A 23,093-nucleotide genomic window follows, 5' to 3' on the forward strand; every position below is an offset into this window, starting at 1 on the left:
TTTATCTCCTCAAAACAGAAAAGCCCAATCAAGCATTGTCTGATTAATTAGAGACACTTGGAAAAAAAAAAGCGCTATCGAGGCCCACAGCTGTAATCAATTTAATCAGCATGCAAAGAGCCAATCTATGGTTTTCTTGATTAACAAAGCTGAATGTTAAACAGAGAAGACTGACATTGTAGTGCCATTAGCGAAATCTGCAAACTGAGACTTTTCCCTAAATATTCAAAGTCAAGTAAGGGTAAACTGAAAACTCTCTCATACCGTTTTATGCTCTGAGCACGACAAACCTGGCTATTCCATATTTTTAAAAAAAGAGGTAGGAGCTGGGCGGTGGTGACACACCTTCAATCCAGAAATCAGAGGGCAGAGACAACTGGAGACCAGCCTGGTTTCTAGAGTGTGTTCCCTGTAGCCAGGGCTACACAGGGGAACCCCATCTCGAAAAAACCAGAGAAGACACACTGACAAAGTCAACTCCTGCCACACAGTGTCACACAGGAAAATCTACCACACTGAGGAAGTCTGAGTAGCTGTTACTTGAAATTCCAGAAGGAGCGTCAGAGTGAAGGGGCTCTGAGAGGCATCTCTCAGAGTCTTCCAAGCAGGGCATGCCAGTGCATCCCAACTCAGCCTTTGTTAAGAGCAGAAAACTGCAGCTCTTCTAACCCGAACTAGAGAATTAATTACCCTAAGATTAGAATGCAATAATAAAAATTCATTTAAAACCTCCCGTGACATTTCAAAAACCATAGGGAGTGGGTGGGGTTAATTTAGTGCTGTAATTCAGCCTTCTGGGCTTTTGGTGAAGGATGACCACAGGCATCATTTTCAACATTAAATGTGTTGGTTTACCAGAAACCAGATTTGCATAGTGATTTCCATTTTTCTTTTGAAATTTTGGTCATACCTTTATTTTGAGTACACAGATAAAACAAGGGTATGCTGAAAAGAAAGGCTCTGTGAGGGGAATGACAATCTGCCCCCTGCGTCTCCTTCCACCCCGCCCCCCCCCCACTGGCTGCACACAAAGAGCTGAAAAGGCTGATGGGATATTCCACTGACGACATTAACCCCCCCCCCCAGCAGTTGCAGAGTGTGTTAATTGCAACATTCCAGTTAATGAACAATATTGTGACAGGATGCCAACGTGGGTGACAAATGGACTTTTAAACAGATATGATGGGAAAATGCTATTTTCAAAAAAACATTTGTGGAGGAAAAATCTTGTGGCATGGGCATGGGCCATTCCTGCGAGTCAATTAGGCTTCCCAGGGAGGGTAATAACTCTTTCCAGTGGCCAGGCTAGCTTAGTCACTGCAATTATTCAGTGTTACCGCAGCAGCTATCCAGCCTTCATGCCGTTCTCACTCTGCAGAAAGCTGTGAAACAGAAAGTCAGAGAAGCTGCAGCATCAGGAAGAGCATGCGACTGCAGCAGACCCGGAATTGCACTCACGCTTATTAGTGAACTTTGCACAAAAAAGTGTACAAGTAATAAATGCACAATTCAGGGACCATCCTGAAGGGAGCTCTAGCCACTACTTGGGGCGGAAAGAGAAGTTCCTCTTGCTTCTCCTAGTCAATGGATTTTTTCCTTGAAGGCCACCAGATGGCGATACTACAGCTCAAAATGCCAGTTTGAACCATCCAGTATGTACTCTGCTGTTGCCAAATTCACCCATGCTTTTGAGTGTAGTTAGTATTCTGTTTCGCGAATGCAGCACGTATTTATTTATTTCTCCCAGCATACAAGCCACTTCTTTCCAGCTTGTGGCTCTTATGGGTGTGTTTATGTGAGCGCTGTCGCTGGGCTTTGCAGACCAGCTGACAGTAGTCATGGGGACATGGCAGTTTACTGACAGTGCACATGGGATTCCTCAGTAATGAGCGGCACACTGAACAACCAGAGACAAAGGCTTGCAGAGAAGCCTAACGAGGAGGAGGAGACCCAGGGGTTTTACGGGCAAGTTTGGAAGGCCTGTTAGACTTTTGCTGTTACTGGAGATGACTGTGTCTACCAAGTTAAGTTAGCAAGGAATTCCCCCAAGGGGCTGGGGAGAATGGCAGCTGGGTTGCAAGAGGCTTTGCTTCAGAAAAGAAAAATTAAGATAAGATTTGATTCCATAATTCAACTTAAAAAAATCTAACCTTAATAGCTTGGGGGGGGGGGGTGGAGGGACCCTCAAGCATTTACATGTGACTTTTAATACATACCTGCATGCTTTGTACTGGCCATGTAAGAAAGAGTGTTATTGCTAGAGAAAAGGCCACAATATATTTAGCTCGTAAGAAACAGTTTTCCAAAGCTGTTATATCAACTTACACCCCCCCCCATGGCAGTATATCTGTGCACCCCAGACAGTGAAGTCACCCGGCAGTTTACACCCCTATACAGTGCATCTGTGCACCCCAGACAGTGAAGTCACCGGCAGTTTACACCCCTACACAGTGCATCTGTGCACCCCAGACAGTGAAGTCACCGGCAGTTTACACCCCTACACAGTGCATCTGTGCACCCCAGACAGTGAAGTCACCGGCAGTTTACACCCCTACACAGTGCATCTGTGCACCCCAGACAGTGAAGTCACCCGGCAGTTTACACCCCTACACAGTGCATCTGTGCATCTCAGACAGTGAAGTCACCCGGCAGTTTACACCCCTACACAGTGCATCTGTGCATCTCAGACAGTGAAGTCACCCGGCAGTTTACACCCCTACACAGTGCATCTGTGCACCCCAGACAGTGAAGTCACCACAGTTTACACCCCTACACAGTGCATCTGTGCACCCCAGACAGTGAAGTCACCACAGTTTACACCCCTACACAGTGCATCTGTGCACCCCAGACAGTGCAGTCACCACAGTTTACACCCCTACACAGTGCATCTGTGCACCCCAGACAGTGAAGTCACCCAGCAGTTTACACCCCTACACAGTGCATCTGTGCACCCCAGACAGTGAAGTCACCGGCAGTTTACACCCCTACACAGTGCATCTGTGCACCCCAGACAGTGAAGTCACCCGGCAGTTTACACCCCTACACAGTGCATCTGTGCACCCCAGACAGTGAAGTCACCCGGCAGTTTACACCCCTTCACAGTGCATCTGTGCACCCCAGACAGTGAAGTCACCCGGCAGTTTACACCCCTTCACAGTGCATCTGTGCACCCCAGACAGTGAAGTCACCAAGCAGTTTACACCCCTACACAGTGCATCTGTGCACCCCAGACAGTGAAGTCACCCGGCAGTTTACACTCCTATACAGTGCATCCATGCATCCATCAGCAGCACATTCATGTCCCTTCGGTAGGGTATTCATTCCCCTCCTGCAGGTATTCATAGCTCTGTGTACCCACTGTGGCCTTTACATGGCATATTCCCATCTACCCATCCGTGTATTTGCACCCCATGGCAGTGTGTACATAGCATTCCAAGCAGGGTACTCACATTCCCCTCATCAGTCTTGGACACGTTACCTTTCTTTTGGTCTGTCTCTATCTTTCTCTACTAATTTGTGTTTTGTTCATATACTGTGGACACAAGCCCTTGTATGGCAAATATATCCTATTTTGTGGTGTGTCTTTTACTCAAAGTTGTGTCCTTCAATAAGTTCCCAATTTTAATATAATAGAATTTATCAATGTTTTCCCTTTATAGCTTGTGGAATTGGAGATCTGTTGAGGAATTCTCTCCCCCCCCCCCCCGAGGTTACAAATCTGCTCTTCAGCACTGTCCTTCTGAAGCGTACAATACAGATGGTGGGACGAGCAGCAACCAGGGAGCCACAAAGAACGCAGAGTTGCTATGGAGTTCAGGCTGCACATGCTGAGAGGCAGCACGGTGGGCGGAAGGCTATGAACTAAGCAAGTTGAATACAGTGAAGAGGGAAGGGCACAACACAGGTAGTCTGAGCAGCGAGGAGGAGGCCAGTGTGGCCTGCGTGCAAACCCCTATAAGAAAACAGTATAAACTAAGGTTGCACCAACAGCGGGGGCCAGGCCACTCAATCTTGCAGTCCATATCCTGGGAGTGAAAGGCCGTAATAGGAGGTGTGGACTCAGATCTATGTTTACAAAGGTCACTCTCACCCACGGGGAAGGGCTGTGGTAAAGAAACCACAGTGTTGCATAGCGACTCCCTGATAGTCTGCAGCAACAGCAACAGTCCTAGGGAATGATGGTGAGAGGCTTAGGGGACTCAACACTGAACGTTAGTAACACAGGGGAACTGAAAACGTGAACGTGGTTACCATGCACCATGAGGCCTTGTTCTGGCACAAGGTAGCTGCAATCCACATGGTTTGGATTACATCCAAATTACCTTGTTCAGCTGCGAGGACAGCCGGGGTGAGCCCGACAGGTGCCAAGGAAGGTGTAGGACTGTGCCAGCTCTGGGAATGAAGGACTAGAACACAGCGACTGGAGGTGTGAGCAGAACAATCTAGATGTGCTACTAAGGAATGGCCGCGTGGACGGGCAGGGTTCAGTGTAACGCTCTGGGAGAGAAGTATGACGGAAGCTCATGCCAGCTCGACATCAAGGCTTCTAGGGCTGGACTTCAGTGATGACAGAAGGGAATGCCCTGTGGTGTGCCGAGCCTGCTTGCCTGGGTTAAGTCACCTTGATAACCTCTTGAACCTCCCTGTGATGTTTGGGTTCCCCCGTGCTCTGATTTTGCTTTCTATTCCCTGCTCTCACCATTTCTTATGAAGATATTATTAAGAGGCCTGTGAACTATCTCACTAAACTTTCACAGCAAACCCGGAAGTAGGAAGCAAGTGCCGGCTTTTGGGCAACCGGTGAAACCTGGAGAGGTTAAATAATTTCACAAGGACAAACCCTCACTTCCTGCCAGACTGGGCTTTAACCAGAGCATTAGGCTCCCTCCAAAAGTAACAAAAAAAACAAAAACAAAAACAAAAAAAGTAACAAAAAAAAAAAGTAACAACAAAAAAACAAAAGTAACAAAAAAAAAGTGGTTACTTGTTCTATGTGCCAACGTCAAACATAGCTGAGGCAATTTTGTCACTAATTTATTGGCTATAATGAGTGGGGTGGTTGGCTGTAGGCCAAAGGAAGAGGGAGTGTGAGTCCAACCAAATATGTGCCTAGAAGACTGAAGGGCTGGAAACACTTGACAAAGAGCACCAGGCACTGCTGCAGACAAAGACCACACAAGGATGCTAGAACCGCGCAAACCACCTTCGCCAGGCACAGCTCAGACTTTCCTCCTTGGTTTGTTTCTTCCAGTGGCTCCTTTATTTCCCCTAACTTGGGAGTGTTAATTTCAGCATAGGAAAAGTCTACATCCATGCTGAATCCTGGTAAGTGTGTACACGCATACACGTACACACACACACACACACACACACACACACACACACACACACACCAAATTTGAACTGTCATTATCTAGGAGTCAGGCCCTGGCTACTGAGTATTTGCACTGGGCTTAGGCACAAGTGTTTAGATCCTTTCAAGTATTAGGTCCTTTCAAGTTTCATTACATAAAGCCTCACTGGCAAACCAAGAGGAGATAATATAAAATAAGCCACACCTCCCTCCTGTTAGGCATGAATGCTAAGATATGAGAGCAAACACTGTTTAAAGGCACCAGTGACATTTCATTACGACAGTTCTTGGCAATGCAAGTCCACCCTTGTCAAGCTAGTTACATGTGTGCTATTTATATCTCACGTGTATTTGTACAAAATATGAGTTTCGTTAATTTTTTTCTGATGAATATCTGCAATGACACAAAATAAAAGCAATTCATTTCCTTGCTATGATTAAGTGAGCAACTCAAACTAACCCCCTTTCATCCACCATCCATGGCAAAATAGTAAGCTTATTCAAAAATCATCACCTCAGTATAAAGCTGAGAAGCGACAATGAAAGCTGGTGAGGACAGAGGAGCGTGTTACCACACATAACTGTTAGGAGGCAGACTTTTGTGACTGAGACTCCTCAAGACCCACACAGGGCTTTGGTAAACTTAAAACACAAAGTTAGGGTTGGAAGGAAAAGTAGGCACTACAGAGAGATGTTGGAGGGAAGCCATGCAAGTGCCAGCTTAGGAAAGGCCAGGTCGGCTCGCTGGGAGGCCACCACCATGGCATCTTAGACAGTGCTTTTTCCTCTCTCAGAAGCTATACGCTTACCAGAGAATAGCCTGGAGTGTTTTTTAAGGTCAAACTAGACATATGTTGATGATTTAAAAATGCAAGGCAAGTGCTTTATTATATCGCCCCAGCAGAATGCTATTGTAGTTTAAGAATATCATTAAATCAGCACAAACCCGCACTTATCGCTTCCTGCACATTTTTCACCGAGCTGCCTTCTGACTATGAGTGATCAGCTAATCTGCTCTCTGCCTCACAATCCCTCTAAGTGACAGGTCCATTCCTCCCCTAATACATTAGGTCTTCATTTACTTTGTGCCTTGCCACCGCTTTGTGGCTAGTGCTGGAACCTGGAAATTCACTAGCAGACGTAGATACTGTTGCATGGGTGTAGATGCTGTCACATGGATGTAGATGCTGTCACATGGATGTAGAGACTGTCACATGGATGCAGAGACTGTCACATGGATGCAGAGACTGTCACATGGACGTAGAGACTGTCACATGGATGCAGAGACGGTCACATGGATGTAGAGACTGTCACATGGATGTAGAGACTGTCACATGGATGCAGAGACTGTCACATGGATGTAGAGACTGTCACATGGATGTAGAGACTGTCACATGGATGTAGATGCTGTCACATGGATGTAGAGACTGTCACATGGATGCAGAGACTGTCACATGGATGTAGATGCTGTCACATGGATGTAGATGCTGTCACATGGATGTAGAGACTGTCACATGGATGCAGAGACTGTCACATGGATGTAGAGACTGTCACATGGATGTAGATGCTGTCACATGGATGTAGAGACTGTCACATGGATGCAGAGACTGTCACATGGATGTAGAGACTGTCACATGGATGCAGAGACTGTCACATGGACATGGAGACTGTCACATGGATGTAGAGACTGTCACATGGATGTAGAGATTGTCACATGGACATGGAGACTGTCACATGGATGTAGAGACTGTCACATGGATGTAGAGACTGTCACATGGATGCAGAGACTGTCACATGGATGTAGAGACTGTCACATGGATGCAGAGACTGTCACATGGACATGGAGACTGTCACATGGATGTAGAGACTGTCACATGGACGTAGAGACTGTCACATGGACGTAGAGACTGTCACATGGACGTAGATGCTGTCACATGGATGTAGAGACTGTCACATGGATGCAGAGACTGTCACATGGATGCAGAGACTGTCACATGGACATGGAGACTGTCACAAGGATGTAGAGACTGTCACATGGATGTAGAGACTGTCACATGGATGTAGATGCTGTCACATCGATGTAGAGACTGTCACATGGATGCAGAGACTGTCACATGGACATGGAGACTGTCACATGGACGTAGAGACTGTCACATGGACGTAGAGACTGTCACATGGACGTAGAGACTGTCACATGGACGTAGAGACTGTCACATGGATGTAGAGACTGTCACATGGATGCAGAGACTGTCACATGGATGTAGAGACTGTCACATGGATGTAGATGCTGTCACATGGATGTAGAGACTGTCACATGGATGCAGAGACTGTCACATGGACATGGAGACTGTCACAAGGATGTAGAGACTGTCACATGGATGTAGAGACTGTCACATGGATGTAGATGCTGTCACATCGATGTAGAGACTGTCACATGGATGCAGAGACTGTCACATGGACATGGAGACTGTCACATGGATGTAGAGACTGTCACATGGATGCAGAGACTGTCACATGGATGCAGAGACTGTCAACATGGATGTAGAGACTGTCACATGGATGCAGAGGCTGTCACATGGATGTAGAGACTGTCACATGGATGTAGAGACTGTCACATGGATGCAGAGGCTGTCACATGGATGCAGAGACTGTCACATGGATGTAGAGACTGTCACATGGATGCAGAGACTGTCACATGGACATGGAGACTGTCACATGGATGTAGAGACTGTCACATGGATGCAGAGACTGTCACATGGATGCAGAGACTGTCAACATGGATGTAGAGACTGTCACATGGATGCAGAGGCTGTCACATGGATGCAGAGACTGTCACATGGATGTAGAGACTGTTACATGGATGTAGAGATGGTCACATGGACAGCTGTCCTCCTTTGTTTTCCACTTCTTCTAGGAGTCCAGGAGGCAAAAATCAGAACCTTTTCTGGATTCCTAATATGGACTAATAGTATTTGCAGAACAAAGGAAGTTTGTGTTCTCAGTAAGGGTGCTGTTAAAGAGTGGGGGTGGGGGGAACAAAGAGAGTGTACTCTTTACCAAGTCAAAACACTGACTAGACCACGATAGAAATTTCTTTGAACTCTAGTGGCCAAGGAGTAAATTTCTAACCTCCTTAGGAGAAGGACCATTTATAGTTGAGGGTTGAGTACATCCACAACAGGAAGCGTTATTACCATAATGCGTACCTGCCACACATATGAACTAAAAATCACGAGGCTATATTAGATCTAGCTTTTAATTATGTTCAGTAAGGGATAATAACAGTTCACCATTTGCCTTCACTCGTTACTGAGCTATGTATCTAAGTGATAATTCAAAATCACTATTGTAAACTCAAAAATCAAGAGCAAATAAGTCGTTCATAGCAAAATATGAGAAATGCTTCCTAATAAGTGTGCTTAAGAGAATACATGATTTTTCTCCCATGAGTATACACACCCAACACCCAATAGCATTTTCTTGTCCCAAGCACCAAATTGTATCTGATTCACGTTAATGGATGGCAAGGGATATAAAACCTTTTAAAAACCAACGGGCAAAAAAGAGTCAACAGAACAATAATGTTTGCATCAGCTCAATCAAATCAGCTAGGAGGTGTTTGCTTTTCACCTTGGAGTCATTTGAAACAGGCCAAGCATTTGACTCACACGGTATTTATTATACTGAGTGGGTTTTTATGTGTAATGAACATCATAATATTAAACTATAAAAGCCAGTAAACATAATATATTGATAAAATGAGAAATTATGCATTTTAACTTCAATCAATTTAAAAGCATAACATTTTTCATTAATAAGAAAACCAAAAAGAAATAAAGGGAAGAAATGAGCAACTTCTTATAGAAGTGGAGTCTGTGCACGCACTCCAGTTTTGTAAGCCTGTGGTCTTCCCTGTGCTGGGATTGGTACGCATCCCTCTCCCCTTCAGCCCTGCCCGCCCCGTGCCAGGCTTGGTACGCATCCCTCTCCCCCTCAGTCCTGTCCCGCCCTCATCTGCACACTGCCTGCCTGCATGATACGCGGAGTGGAAATCCTCAGGCTCATGGAGGACGCATTCAGGGCACGGGCAAGGGCTTCAGAACCGTCAAGCAACACTGAAGCTAAGGGCTGAAAGTACACTTTTGATGCTGTTAGGGTTGCTTATTTAAACAACAAGGCAGCTCTTCTGCACTGGATTACAAAATGGTTGACAAGGCAGTGGGCAGTGCCTATGGACACTTGACGGTAATCGTGGTCTTCCATTTCTTGGGGTACATGTCACTCCCTGAGATCTTGGCCTGTGTTCTCTCCTGTTCTGCCCCTTCACCTCTAGCAGAACAGAGATGTTGTAAACTAGAATTACCACTTAGAATTGCTAAAGGGTTTTATTATTCTAAAAATCAGAATCTTTAGTTAAAAATGGAAAGTATTCAACTGTTAGAACTGTAAACAGATGCTTTGGTAATTACCATCTTTCCACTGGACTGTGGGCCACAAGGGGTGCAAGTTCACTACCTGGACACAAAGCAGTGATTAGGGAGGCCTGAGTAATCTCAGAGCACTGCACTCTTCCAGTTAGAGAAGCCAAGATTATTTAGGCTTGTGCCAACTCAGACACAGAAGTTTTGGGAAGGTGCAGGGATTGCGGGGAGATGCACTCTATTGTTCTGAAGCCCCCAGGAACCAGGGTTTCATAAATTCAAAACTTCTGAGAATGATATAAGTATAATATATAATATAAGTAAATATAATATAAGTAAATATAATATAATAAAGTAAAATGTCTGCTAATATTTCCCAGTCTTTACCTCCCCCAACACACACCCACACACCCAGAGAGGGCTGAGTGTCAGCAGTCCAAGAAAGATAGAGTTACAGCCACAGGCAGTGCAGAGTGGGCTTACCTGGGGCTCAGAGAGGCAGGTCTGGGAAAGAACAGAGAAGTAAGCAAAGATAAAGCCACCCTGGGGAGGTGGGCAGAGGTGGGCAGCTGTGCTGGCTAGTTAGACTGGGAGATGAGAGCAAAATTGCCAGGGAGAAGTTTTGGGAAGCAGGACTGAAAGTGGGAGGGGCATCTCAGCAAGAGTTAAAGGCAGTGGAGGAAGACATGATGGGGCAGGGGTCCACTGGATGGCGCTCTGTTCATTCATGGTTCTGCTGAACTGCTGAATCCCCTACAACCTTGAGGGAGAGGTGGTTCTGAGTTGGGTGGGTTACTGTCCAGGATGAAGGGTGCCTAGATATGAAAAACAGGGTGATTCTCAAGGATGTTTCTGGGAAACTTGTCTCTGGGGCAGTGCAGAGGCCTTCTGTGGTCTGCACTCTGACAGAGATCCAAGAGGAAAAGGGCACAGATATCTTAAAAGTCTGTTTTCATAGCAGAGCAGTGGTCTCAAGAATCTCTTCATGAGAAGGGTAGGGTGGGGAAGAAGATTCTTGAATTAAATGTGCCATCCCACAGGGTCAGGGTTTTGCCCCTTTCTCTTTTATTCAAAACATATGTGTGTCTAGAGATAAATTGGCTTGCACTGGGCAAGCTGAGCCAGCAGGAACTGAGGTCATTGGTTATTAATCATTTGTCAGAGTCTTCAGAGATTTATCAGATAATTGCAGCTATAAGTATGTCTATATCACACAAAAATGTGGCAGAGCAGTAAAAGATTAGACCCTAACATAATCCACAATGACATTAAACAACAATCCCTGCCCCCCAAACAACAACCAATCTACAGATAGTGATAAACCACAAAGCAAACACTACAGAACTGTAGCATCTGGAGTTTCTAGAACTGTTTTTGATATTGTTTATTTCCATAAACATTTAAAACCTTATGAAGCCTTCGACTCCATTCCTTCCTCTCCCTAAATTTCCACTAGGTCATAAAATAACAAGCAGCTTTCCTATTCAACAGGAAAGACGACAGTCAACTCTATCCGCATGAACACACAACCAGAACATAATCACAGCTTCTTTCATAAAATACATTCTTGAGCAAAAACACCATCTCCTATTCTGAAGAATCTGCACAGACATATAAATATCTGTGCCTGAGGGACAGCTCTCAACCCACGAACCCATAGATGGCATTTTCTAATAAATGACCTGAGGCTGCAAACAGGATCCATTTTGCTCTGTTTGGCAGCATGCAAGTCTACATGCTAGCAAACATTTCTCAACATGAATGAACTGTGAAATTGTTTCCTCCCGCCCCACACTCCTCTAAATTGTATTAGATAATGTTAGCCATTTCTGCACCTTGTAAAAGCTGTCAGTGCCCCGTGAAGTAGCATCAGTGGACTGGAAGGAAAGGGCCCCAGCGTCTGAGATGCTGCCTAAATATTAGTTGGTGCATTAGGAAAAAATAATGGAAAATGCCACCCCCTGCCTAAGGATGAATGGGAAAATGGCTGTGTGCAAATCGAGACATGCCAGGGTATGTGATGAGGTGAACCATATACATTTCACTTCCTAGACTGTAATCTTCTCAGGAAAATGATTACCATTGCATCCCACCTCGATCCAATGTCAAGCACTGCCCTGCGAGTGTAGTGAATGATTTCACTGTGAAGAAAACAAGCTATGAATATATTCAGTGTTTTAGCTATTTCCAACCTGGAGCCAACTTTCTATCACCTGAATCTGCTTATTTTGTGGGATGTATATTATCTCTAATATTAATCCTGCACACACAAAATGAAGAGAGCAATTATGTTTCAGAAATGAAAATCTTTGCAGAACAAAATGTAAATGGAAGACCCTGAGGAGCTGACTTTTCTGTTACATTAATGAAGCTAATTGAAAGTTGCCTCTAAATCCATATATATGTGCATATGAGCATATGTAGTTCAAAAGGCTTAGGTTCATAGAAGCCTGAAGTGGTTGCGGCATTTCACTGGAGTTAATGTGGTCACCGTCACGGGGTCACATCCTGCTGTGCTCTAAGTAGACATACATGCACACATTTCCTGTCTTTGCTACGACGCCCTTGCAGGGATTGTGATGACATGGATGCCTGCTTTTATAGCCACTGCTCAGACTCCACAGGCAGAACCTCCCATCTAGGACTTGGGCTTGACGTTCTCTTGTCCAAGAGGGTGAAATTAGAGATAACTTTTCGCATCTCTTTCATATTAATTATCTGCCCATCTAACTTAACTTTCAAGTCCTATATTTTGAGATGTAAAGTATGGGGTATTATTTATGAGAAACACAATAAATGAAAATCTGAACCACAAGGCTAGCTTTCAATTGAAATTAAATCCCATGTATCACATGAATCAGTTCATCCCACTTTCAATGGCAATAATGCTGATCTCAGAATTTTACCATCTTCTATGTTTATGGTCCAGTAATGCCTTTCTGTTGACTCTCTGGGCTGCTGAATTTATGAGTCAGGAGCCAGGCCACATAAGCTGCAGGTTTTTTGAAGTTTATAATAATTGTCTAGGAAACTATGGATTATCTGATAGCAAATGGGGTTGAAAACAACTTTTCGTCTTTATAGTTTTTTCCTTTAAGTTTCACTATGAAGAAATGTAAACTAGTTTTTCCTAAGTGAATGAACACTTGGTTTTAGAAAAACAGCGTCTGTTCTGTTGGTGAAAGTTTTAAAAATTCTATCTTTTGAAATCAACCTGGAAAAGGGATAGTTAGAGTCATATAGTGCCCCATCAACATGCCAATCACTCACCCAGTGCTTATGACTCTTTGCTCTTCAGCTTAGTGAAATAAAAGCAAACCATGTGACCCTTCAGAGTGGAAATGAGTCTCGTGGAAGTCACAGAATCCTAAGGCTGGACCTAACCTCTGATGGCAGGAAACTCCGATTCTTTCTTTTACATATGAGGGATTTGTATTATGACGGGAAGTCCAGAAAGCATGAAAGACTTGCCTGAGATAACTGCTGGTTAGTGGGCGAATGACGACTTCCTTTGAAGTCAATGCTCTGCTTTCTAAGATACCTTACAAATTCTCAAGTTCCTATAATTAGGAGTAAAGTTGGATTTCCTGTTTTTTTTTTTCATATAGAAAAGACACTTATCAGGCAAGGTTGTAAGTGACATGATATATGTATGTATGTATGTATGTGTGTGTGTCTATGAATGAATATGAAAATGCATTTTTGTAAACACTGAAATTCTAATCTCATCTTTAAATTCATTGTTTGTGACAATGACAATTCTTCAAGGTTCACATCAGGTGCATGGACGAGGAACACAAGGATGAGAGCTAATTTCTGCTCTGTCATAAACACTCCCAGCTCTAATGAAAGTCCTGAAGACATGCAGATGGCCTCCCAGGAGCCTTGTTAGTACTCTTCCATGACTTAGTTCACTATTCCTTGTGGACTGGAGCAGGAGTAGAGACTTGGTCTACTCACTCTAAGCCAATCACATTGATAGTAGAAACTAGAAACTAGAAATTGAGATTCAGACATAGCTTGTTAGCCTCCATATGTAGATTGAACTATAATATATAAACTGAAGAGCTATCAAACAGCCATATTTGGAATGAGAAGCAAAGAGAGATAGTGTTTAGAGAGAACGGAGCAGGAAGGAGGCTGCAAACAGGGATGGAGAAGAGACCCTGACTGTCTTTCTCATCTAGTATGCAAGCATGGTGTTCTAATTGAACAAATCCCTCCTGTTTCTCTCTCTCCCTTTCCAGTTCTCACAATACCAGCAAAATTGTCTTTGCTCCAAGTCACTGCAGTTGTAACTCAAACATCATGTAACAGACCACACTGTGAAGCAGAGCTGTGCTCTCCTTGATGTCAGCCCACTCCACAGGGCAACTCACAAATGGATTAGCGATGCAATCCTATAACTGGGACAGTTAGTGGAAGTCAAGATTTACTGACTTCCAACAACCCCCTAGTGCACAGCAAACAGTAACGAAGTAATGATTTATCTGGACAAACTAGCTTCTATAAATATGCATGAGAAAGAAATAGTATTAAAATACTATGTGCATTTTTTTGAGGCATGATCTTATTCTGTAGCCCAGGTTAGTCTGGAACTCACCATGCAGTCCAGACTGCCCTCAACTTTGCAGCAATCCTCCTGTCTTAGCCTCTCAAGGACTGGCTATCACATGTGTTTTTAAAGCTCAAATTCAGACTTGTTTATTCCTAATTAGCCTAAAATTATGTTGACAAGTGATTCAGATAACAATAATATTTTGAAGTATCAAATATTTTGATGTTACAAAATTATGAGTTTATGAAAAAAGTAAATTGTCATTTGAACTTGAATAAGGCATCTTGATAAATTTAAAGGCATATAAAGTACTCATACTCCATGCGCACTGGTCATCAAATTCCTATAAAATGGCATATTTATGAAAATCTTGAGTAAGTTACTGCTCATAGAGACCTTGCCATTTGCTAACAAGTATGTTAAGAATCATTCATCTATTTTTCATTGTGCCCAGATGGCCTTTGTTAGGTGACTTGCTCAAAACCCTGCAGCTGGGTATTTGAACACATTGCTACCACCTCTACATAGTTTGAATAAGAAAAGCAGATGAAGCAAAATTTCAAAAGCACCAGCAGCAGGTGGTTCAAGACCAGCTTGATCTACACAGCAAGTTTCAGGACAGCTACTTCATGTGAGACTATCTCAAAAACAAACCAAGCCAAGCAACCACAGACAAATAGAACACAACAACAATCACTACCAACAAAATTTTGGCAAATAAATTTTATGTAACCAAGAAAAACATACAGTTTTCTAAGTAAAAAGTTTTACATCAAAACCATGCAGGTTATTGATGATTCTTACCGAGGGTTCGATGGAGAAGGTTGATTCATTTCTTTCTGATAGTGATGACCCTGGTTGACAGGCTGGAAGAGACAAAACACTGGTGAGGGGGGCCCCAGTCAGCACCATGATCTTCATACACACCACTTCTCATTTAGATATTTTCATATCAACAATTCTCAGTTTTGATATCTCACTTTTTGGTATTCCATTTACAGAAAAGAGCTTTGCTTCACGGCATAGGCAGAGGCCGCAAGAGACCCAGCATACCATAGGGGGAAGTAAACGATAAAATGCGGGCTATTTTAATAGCTGGTGATAAGGTTCAATGGCATCTATGATGTGAATAAAGGCCACACACTGGAGTTCTCCTTGTGGAGTCTTTATCCTGATGCCATTTCCAGAGACAGCAAAAGCAAACAAGATCTTCCGAGGAACAAACGCTCTGCTGGAAGGACAAGCACTAACTAAGGACAAAGAAAACACATTTATGCACCACCATGCTGGAATCACTCATGTGATTCCTAGGCCTAGGGGTCATTCCCCACAACTGTAAAGCACTGACCAAAATATGCTGAGAAAGAAAAGTGTGCACTCTCAAATTTCCTCCCACAATACCCCTTTCATTATTATTTGAAACACAACTGAAAGCAAACAAACAAACACAAAGCAGAAAAGAAAAACAACTCAAACAAAACAAATTAGTGAAGAAATATGGATCTTTCTTCTTTGGCTTATAAGGGGGGGTGGAGAGTTGGTTACAGCTAATACAAACTTCGTTTTGTACATAATTCTAAATATTCTCCTTATGTATGTTGCTAATAATGACAAAGATTAATTTATTTTGGCATTCTTATTTTATTACAAGTTGGAATTTGGCATACATTTTAAAATTGCATTAAAAATGTTACTTCTGTCCCCAGAGAGGTTGGTGTTAAGGCTTTCTTGCCCACACTGAGTGCTGACCCACAGCCGAGGTTAGCAATGTGGCTGTACATAAAGAGACTACCTTCCTTATTCTCCACATAGTTCTTATTTTAAGGGGTCCTAAATTATTAATCACGCAGGTGATGAGAATTCATAAGCATAAATTCCCTTTGTCTATAAACACTTTCTTGCAAGTATTCCGTTAATTGGTGTCAAACACCCTGTATGATAATCCCATCACTTGACCCTGCCACCTGTGATGCGCTGTGAATTTCCGTGCACCCAGAAACTTTGGTAACTGAATGACATCATGTATCTTGTTTTCAGTAACAAGAAACAGCAGCTAGGAGAACGGCAGAAAGAAAGCATGGCACAAAGCATACCTGATCTCACCAGAGAAATCAAATGTCCAGCAATTTGCAAGAGAAATTTAGTTGATGATATAGGCTTCATTACTTCATAGCAAGAGAAATTAGCAAGCAAAAGGCCTAATGGGTTGCTTCTCTGGATCAACCCACAGTGGTATAGAAAATTATTCCCAATAATAAGTTCATTGGTATTCACTCAGTAGTTCAGCAGCACGGGGGCCTCCACCAAATAGACTTCTACTTATTTATTTTCATAGGCATTTCCAAAACTTTCTGAGCATCACAGCTCTGGTATTCAGGCGAATGTCCACTCCTGAATTCTATAACCATCAATTCCACGTACACTCATGCCACACCCTTCCTCCAGATGCTGCCTTTTCTCCCTTGGCAAGTGCCTACTGGGTTTGTGACGTATCTCTGTGAACCAGGTGGACTGGCTCCTTCCCATCTTTGCTCATGTTTAGATAATGTAAAATAGATTCAGTGATACAAGGGCACAGCCAGTAGCAGTGCACAGCAGAAGCTTTTCGGAGGAGTGAAAACTGGTGACGTGAAGACGTGGGAGGCCCAGTGGCTGTCTGTCTGAAGGCGATTGTCACCAGTGGGTATTATGGGGTTTAAGTCTCACACCCCACATGTGCTATCTTGCATTTGAGAAACAGAAGAAGCAACATCTCATGCAGCTAATAAAATGTAGGCAGGACTTTGTATCCGTCCCTGAACCAAGTTATAACAGCCTATGTGACTAGACTATGTGACTGGAGAAGCCTCATTTTTAAAGATTCAGGAACACGGGAGAATTGTCTGTATGCTGTCAATCATGTTTTAAATAAATGCTGATTGGCCAGGCAGGAAATATATGCAGGAAAACCAGACAGGAAGTAGAAATGATGTAATGAGAACAGGAGAATTCTGGGAAGGAGGAAGTTGATTCCTCCCACTCCTGCCCAGACCACCGAAGCAGCAGGATGTGATTTGCCCCACTGAAAAAAGGTACTGAGCCACATGGCTAACATAGATCAGAAAAATGGGTTAATCAAGATGTGAGAGTTAGCCAGTGAGAGGCTAGAGCTAATGGGCCAATCAGCTTATAATTTATGGAGACCTATGTATGATTTTTTGGGGGGCTAAACAGTTGTGGGGGACCTGGTGGGAGGACAGAAAACACAAACAAGCCAGCCCCTCATGTTACACAGGGAAGAGACTCATCCAAAGGCCTTGCTAAATTCTCCCAGTATATTACTAATAGATTCGATCACCTTTATAAAATCATATTTCTCCATGAGTTTCCACTCTGTCAAATCTAGCATGACAATATGCATTTAGCATTTCTCTTGGAAAGTACATGTTTAACCGTTTCTTTCGGTCTTCATTTATTTTTGAGGGTTCTTGTGTTATGAAAAACGTATATGGAATTAATTTGCATGCTTTTCTTTAACCAAACTGTCTTTTGTTATAGATCCTCAGCCATGGATCTTGGTGGGTAGTGACTGTTTCTCTACATATGCATTAGGGAATTTATTTTTAGAAAGGTTAACATCCTATGACTGTTCCTGTGATAGAAAGTGAATTTTGGAATTCAGCCTTATCTATACAATATCGTAAGCAGATGCAAAAGACCTTTACTGATGCCTACAAGTAACTACAACAATACCAATAATGGTAGCACCTTACCAGTGTCTACAAAATAGCTACAACAGCAACAGCAGTGACTTATGTTTACTGTGCGTTTACCCCCATGCTAATTCTGGAGAGAGAGTATCTCATTCGGGTCCCACAGGAAGCCTGTGAACTATATATAATTAACTCCATTTGTTAGAAGAGGACATTCAGATACTAGTATTAATCCAGAATCATGTCTGCCAGGAAACAGTGGAGCCAGAAGCTATACCCATTCAGTGAGATTCCATAGCATCCCATTTCAATGCTAGTTTGTTTGTATTATTTAATGCAGCTTGGGAATTCATGCAGAATATGGAATACAATGTTCTGAATAAAAATACGACAGGATCCACTCAGTATATGGAAGGGAAAAAAAGGCACCCCAAGATACATTTTTATGGAGTATATGAGACTGTCCAATTATTATAAATTAAACTCACTTGATTTGACTCTCATGTCATGTCACTATATACTTAAAATTAAAGACAGTAAGTTTTTACCACACTGCTAAACTTGGAACTGTTGTAAGCTCTAACAGACAGCAAGCACTCTGAAAATAATGTTTATATTGCCGAGGTGACTTTCACAGTCACTGTCCACAGAACAACTCACACCTTCCCATATTTTCTTCTGACAGCACAGCAATTACTGTGATTCTAATATCGGTTTCATGTATCATTTCTATACCTTCATCTGATTTTATCTACAGCTCAGCACAGCCCATCCCCACCTTCCTAGCTTGCCCAGAAAACAAACCCAGCATATTCCCAAAGAGCCGAGGAAATAATGGGTCTGTAGGTTAGAAGAGATTAAGACCTACCAGGTTTGAAACACCTACAATGCCTGTTTTGTATGCACAGAAGTCTGGGTTCATGTGGAAACACAGATACATGGAAGAGTCTGGCGATGGCAGACTTTGTCCTTTGGGTGGTGCTGTTGCTATGCCCTAGTGCCAGGGAAGAGGCACTCATGAAATCACCACCACCCAGAGGCTTTGACTTCCTAGGATCAATTTGCTGGGAATGTTGAGGTGAGGGAGAGCAGGGAAGGCCAAATAAAAGAACAAGAGATAAGATAATCCTGCTATGCTGAGAGGTACAGACAATATCTTTATGTTGTTATGTAAAATCTATTCAAAATGGCAATAATATTGCAAGGTTAATCAAGGCCATAAATAACTTGTCTGAGAATCTCACCATATGCTCGGGATTTTATTAAGTGAATTTTGCCTCATTTTTCTCCAAATATTATGTGCTGCAATATGCCACATTGATGGATGCATAAGATGAGTGTTTAAATCCCCCTCACTCCCTTTTTCCAAGTTGGGAAGGCTTATATTATATATTATATTAGGTTATGGTATGAGGATTTTTAATTTGAAGGAATAATAGCTTTGAGGCATCAATTCATAGAACAGCATTCACATTAGGTGTGCTTTTCTTGACTCTAGATTCATGCAGGGACAGAAATGAAGTGCTCAAAAAGGAAACCACCAAAGACTGTCAGCAATGCTCTGTGGGGGGTGCTATGTGGATGTCAGTATGGAAGTGCCACCAAACAAGCACAGAGCATCTTTGCTTATATAGATCCAGTCCACCTGCCAGCCCCGGTTCACCTGCCCCTGGTCCACCTGCATGGCCCGGTCCATCTGTATGGCCCCCGTTCACCTGCAAGGCCCCAGTCTACCTGCCGGCCCCAGTCCACCTGCCAGCTCCGGTTCACCTGTCCCTGGTCCACCTGCATGGCCTGGTTCACCTGCCATGGTTCACCTGCCAGCCCCAGTCCACCTGCCCCTGGTCCACCAGCATGGCCCGATCTATCTGTATGGCCCTGGTCCACCTGCCAGCTCTGGTTCATCTGCCAGTCCTGGTTCACCTGTCCCTGGTCCATTTGCACGGCCCCGGTCCACCTGCCAGGCCCTGGTCCACCTGCCAGTCCCAGTCTGTCTGTATAGTTCTAGTAGCCATGAAAAGGGGGAAGCGCTCTAGAAAACTTGAAGAAATACCTTCAGGGAGCAGCAGGTTCCAGTAGGAACTTGGCTCATTTGCTGGCAGAAGGCAATATGGGAAAAGCTCTTTTGTGAATCAATTTTACAATGCTAGTAAATGACAAACATGGGGTTTGGGCCCAGAATACTTCAAATTCTTTTGACTATCATATGAAACTATATTCATGTGTGTGTACACATGCACATGAGCACACACACACACACACACACACACACACACACACTCACACACCACGAATAGAATGTTTTCATGCTATTGCCAATCAAAATCAGAAACACATTCATTCAAAATTTATTGTAACTAAGTCTTAGTTCCTTTCCCAAGGCTGCACAAAACCCAGTTTTTGAACAAATCTCAGGAGGGCTACTCCTTCAGAATGCCTCCAAAAACATTACTTATAGCCAGGTTTCCACAGAAGTTGTAAAGTATTGTTTTAATTGAATTTGGGTTTAAGTTAGAAACTTTGAAAAATTTGGCTGTCAAAGGCCAATGGATTTCTCAGTAGGCTTGATTTACTTAGCTTAAGAAGCCCACAAAAGCCAATTTGCGAAGAGAAATATGGTTACATTTAATTACACTTTTAAATGGCTTATTTATTACATCTAAACACCTTTTAAATGGTACACACTACTCGGAACTGTACTGATGCTGGGGAATCAGGGCTTGTGGCAAACACAGTCGTTGTTGCTAAAGACTTCCCTGTCTCCGTGCCCCCTCTCTGCCGCCACACTGCAGCATCTGTGAGGTCCTCCTGTAAGGACAGACACTGGATGTGGCCTCACTAAGTCTCCTGGGCCCACAAACTGCTCATGAAGCCTGGCTCAGAGGGAGAGCTTCTCACGGTGTATACTGAATGTTTAGTATCAATATTTAACATAAAATGTTGCATGTGCCACTCAAGACTTACTTAAGCAAAACAAAGCTGATGTTTATTTTGGAGCTGATGAAAACCAGTTTACTTTGGAATAAAAAGGAATTATTTAGTATGCATGTTACTGATTGCTTCATTTAATCAATGAATGACAACCAGCTGTGCTGCCTGATGCTGGGTTCTCTTTATGGGTCTTCTATCCAGGACTGAGGACACTGGTAACGATGGTTATTTAATGGTTCTAAATGCGATAGTCGAACCTATTGAGAATGCAGGATGCTGAATGTATGTGAGGGTAGGGACATTTACCTGATATTCCTATAAGTTCTACTTTTGCGGTGAATTGTAAAACACTTTAAAAATAAATTCTTTAGGGGCCGGCTCAGCAGGTAAAGGTGCTTGCCATGAGCCTGAGAACTTGGGTTGAATCTCTGGGACTGCCATGGTGGAAAAAATCTAACCCTAGCAAGCTGTCCTCCACCCTCCACGCCTGTGCCGTGGGGTGTGCACCCTCCAGCAAATTCGGGCTGGGAGTTAGGTTCCCGGTTTTAGGGCATAGAGTAAGCCTCCTCATGAGGTCTAGAGCAGAGCCTCACATAGTCTGGAGCTGAGGGATAACCTGGTGCAAGGCGCACAAATACTCACACGGTGCAGCTACGGAACTACAGCTGGCTCGAGAGCATGAGTGAAGGGTGGGGAGGACTGCAAGGTGAGGCTGCCATGGGGGGCCTTCTCAGAGCGCAGCGGCCCTCTGGGTCAGACTGCGATGGGGGGCCTTCTCAGAGTGCAGTGTTTCTCTGGGTCAGTCTGAGATGTGGGCCCTTCTCAGAGTGCAGCGGCCCTCTGGGTCAGACTGCGATGGGGGACCTTCTCAGAGCTCAGAGGCCCTCTGGGTCAGACTGCGATGGGTTCCTTCTCAGAGTGCAGCGGCCCTCTGGGTCAGACTGCGATGGGGGACCTTCTCAGAGCTCAGAGGCCCTCTGGGTCAGACTGCGATGGGTTCCTTCTCAGAGTGCAGCGGCCCTCTGGGTCAGACTGAGATGTTACACTCAAGAGGCCATGGGAACCACTGAAGGGCTTTACATAGGGAAGAGAGCAGAGCAGACCTGGGCTTTACCAAGGTCTAGTGTGAAAAATGAGAACTAAATTAAAAAAACGATGTACTTCATTTATGTGTGTACGTCTGTGTGAGTATGGGCCATATGTGTGGATATCTATGGAGACCAGAAAAGGGCAATGGATACTCTAGAGCTGGGGTTATGGATGCTGTGAGCTACCTGACATGGGTGTAGGGAACAGAATCCTGGCCCTCTGCAAGAGCAGCAAGTGTTCTTAACACCTAAACCATCTCTGAAAACCAAGGTTTTTACTAAGTGCTTATTATGTTTCAAGTTCACCACCAGTTGGCTTTGATTCAGGACACTATGACTTCAGAACCAGGAATCCTAACCCACAGCCTGTAGTACTTAGACCAGAGGCAACGGGATGAGGATGTACTGCGGAAGAAATTCAGATGGACAACACCATGCCACGTCTGTGTGTCAGACGGCGCGGTGGTGGCGGGTGGGGTGGTTAAGAAGCAAGGAGGTGGAGCAAGGGCGCATCAGTTAAGAACACTGGGTACTCTTGCAGAGGACCTGGGTTGGTTAGTTCTCAGCCCTCACATGGTGGTTCATACCATCCATACATAACTCCAGTTCCGCTGGATGGGACATCCTCTTTTGACCTTTGAGGGCATCAGGAATGCACAGGGTGAGCAGCCATATGCAGGGCAAACACTTAATACACATAAAACAGAATAGAGAAATCTAAAAGAAAAAATAAAAATTAAAAAGGAAACAAAATGAAGAGCCTTAGGATCTGAAGACCAATATGGACATGGGGAAATGAAAATGTGGAGGAGAGGTGATGGCTTCCAGTCCTCTGGCTTGAGGGACCCTGGAGGGTAGCGCCATTCACTGAGACAAAAGCAGGGCAGGACATCCTAGGGGTGATACCAGGAGCCCTTTCCTTTTGCTTCTCACCATCTCCACACCTTTTCTGAGGAGAAAAGCATGAGCTCTCGGAGAGGCTGAAACAATACTTGTAAATTGCTCTATTTAAACTCCACATGAGCAGTAGGGTGCAGATTTCATTACGGA

At 43.8% G+C, this 23,093-nt stretch overlaps 1 protein-coding gene across 6 annotated transcripts in view; it reads right to left on the bottom strand.

Moving 5' to 3' along the window:
• Window positions 1–23,093, bottom strand: part of Cfap20dc (CFAP20 domain containing) — a 225,524-nt gene that overhangs the window by 25,920 nt on the left and 176,511 nt on the right. For all 6 annotated transcript variants that reach the window (XM_075988576.1, XM_075988575.1, XM_075988577.1 and 3 more), the window contains one exon: window positions 15,137–15,198. In XM_075988576.1, the coding sequence (XP_075844691.1) occupies window positions 15,137–15,198 (62 nt within the window). The remainder of the gene's footprint in view (window positions 1–15,136; window positions 15,199–23,093) is intronic.

Source organism: Microtus pennsylvanicus, chromosome 10 (assembly GCF_037038515.1).
Source record: "Microtus pennsylvanicus isolate mMicPen1 chromosome 10, mMicPen1.hap1, whole genome shotgun sequence".
Taxonomy (NCBI): Eukaryota; Metazoa; Chordata; class Mammalia; order Rodentia; family Cricetidae; genus Microtus; species Microtus pennsylvanicus.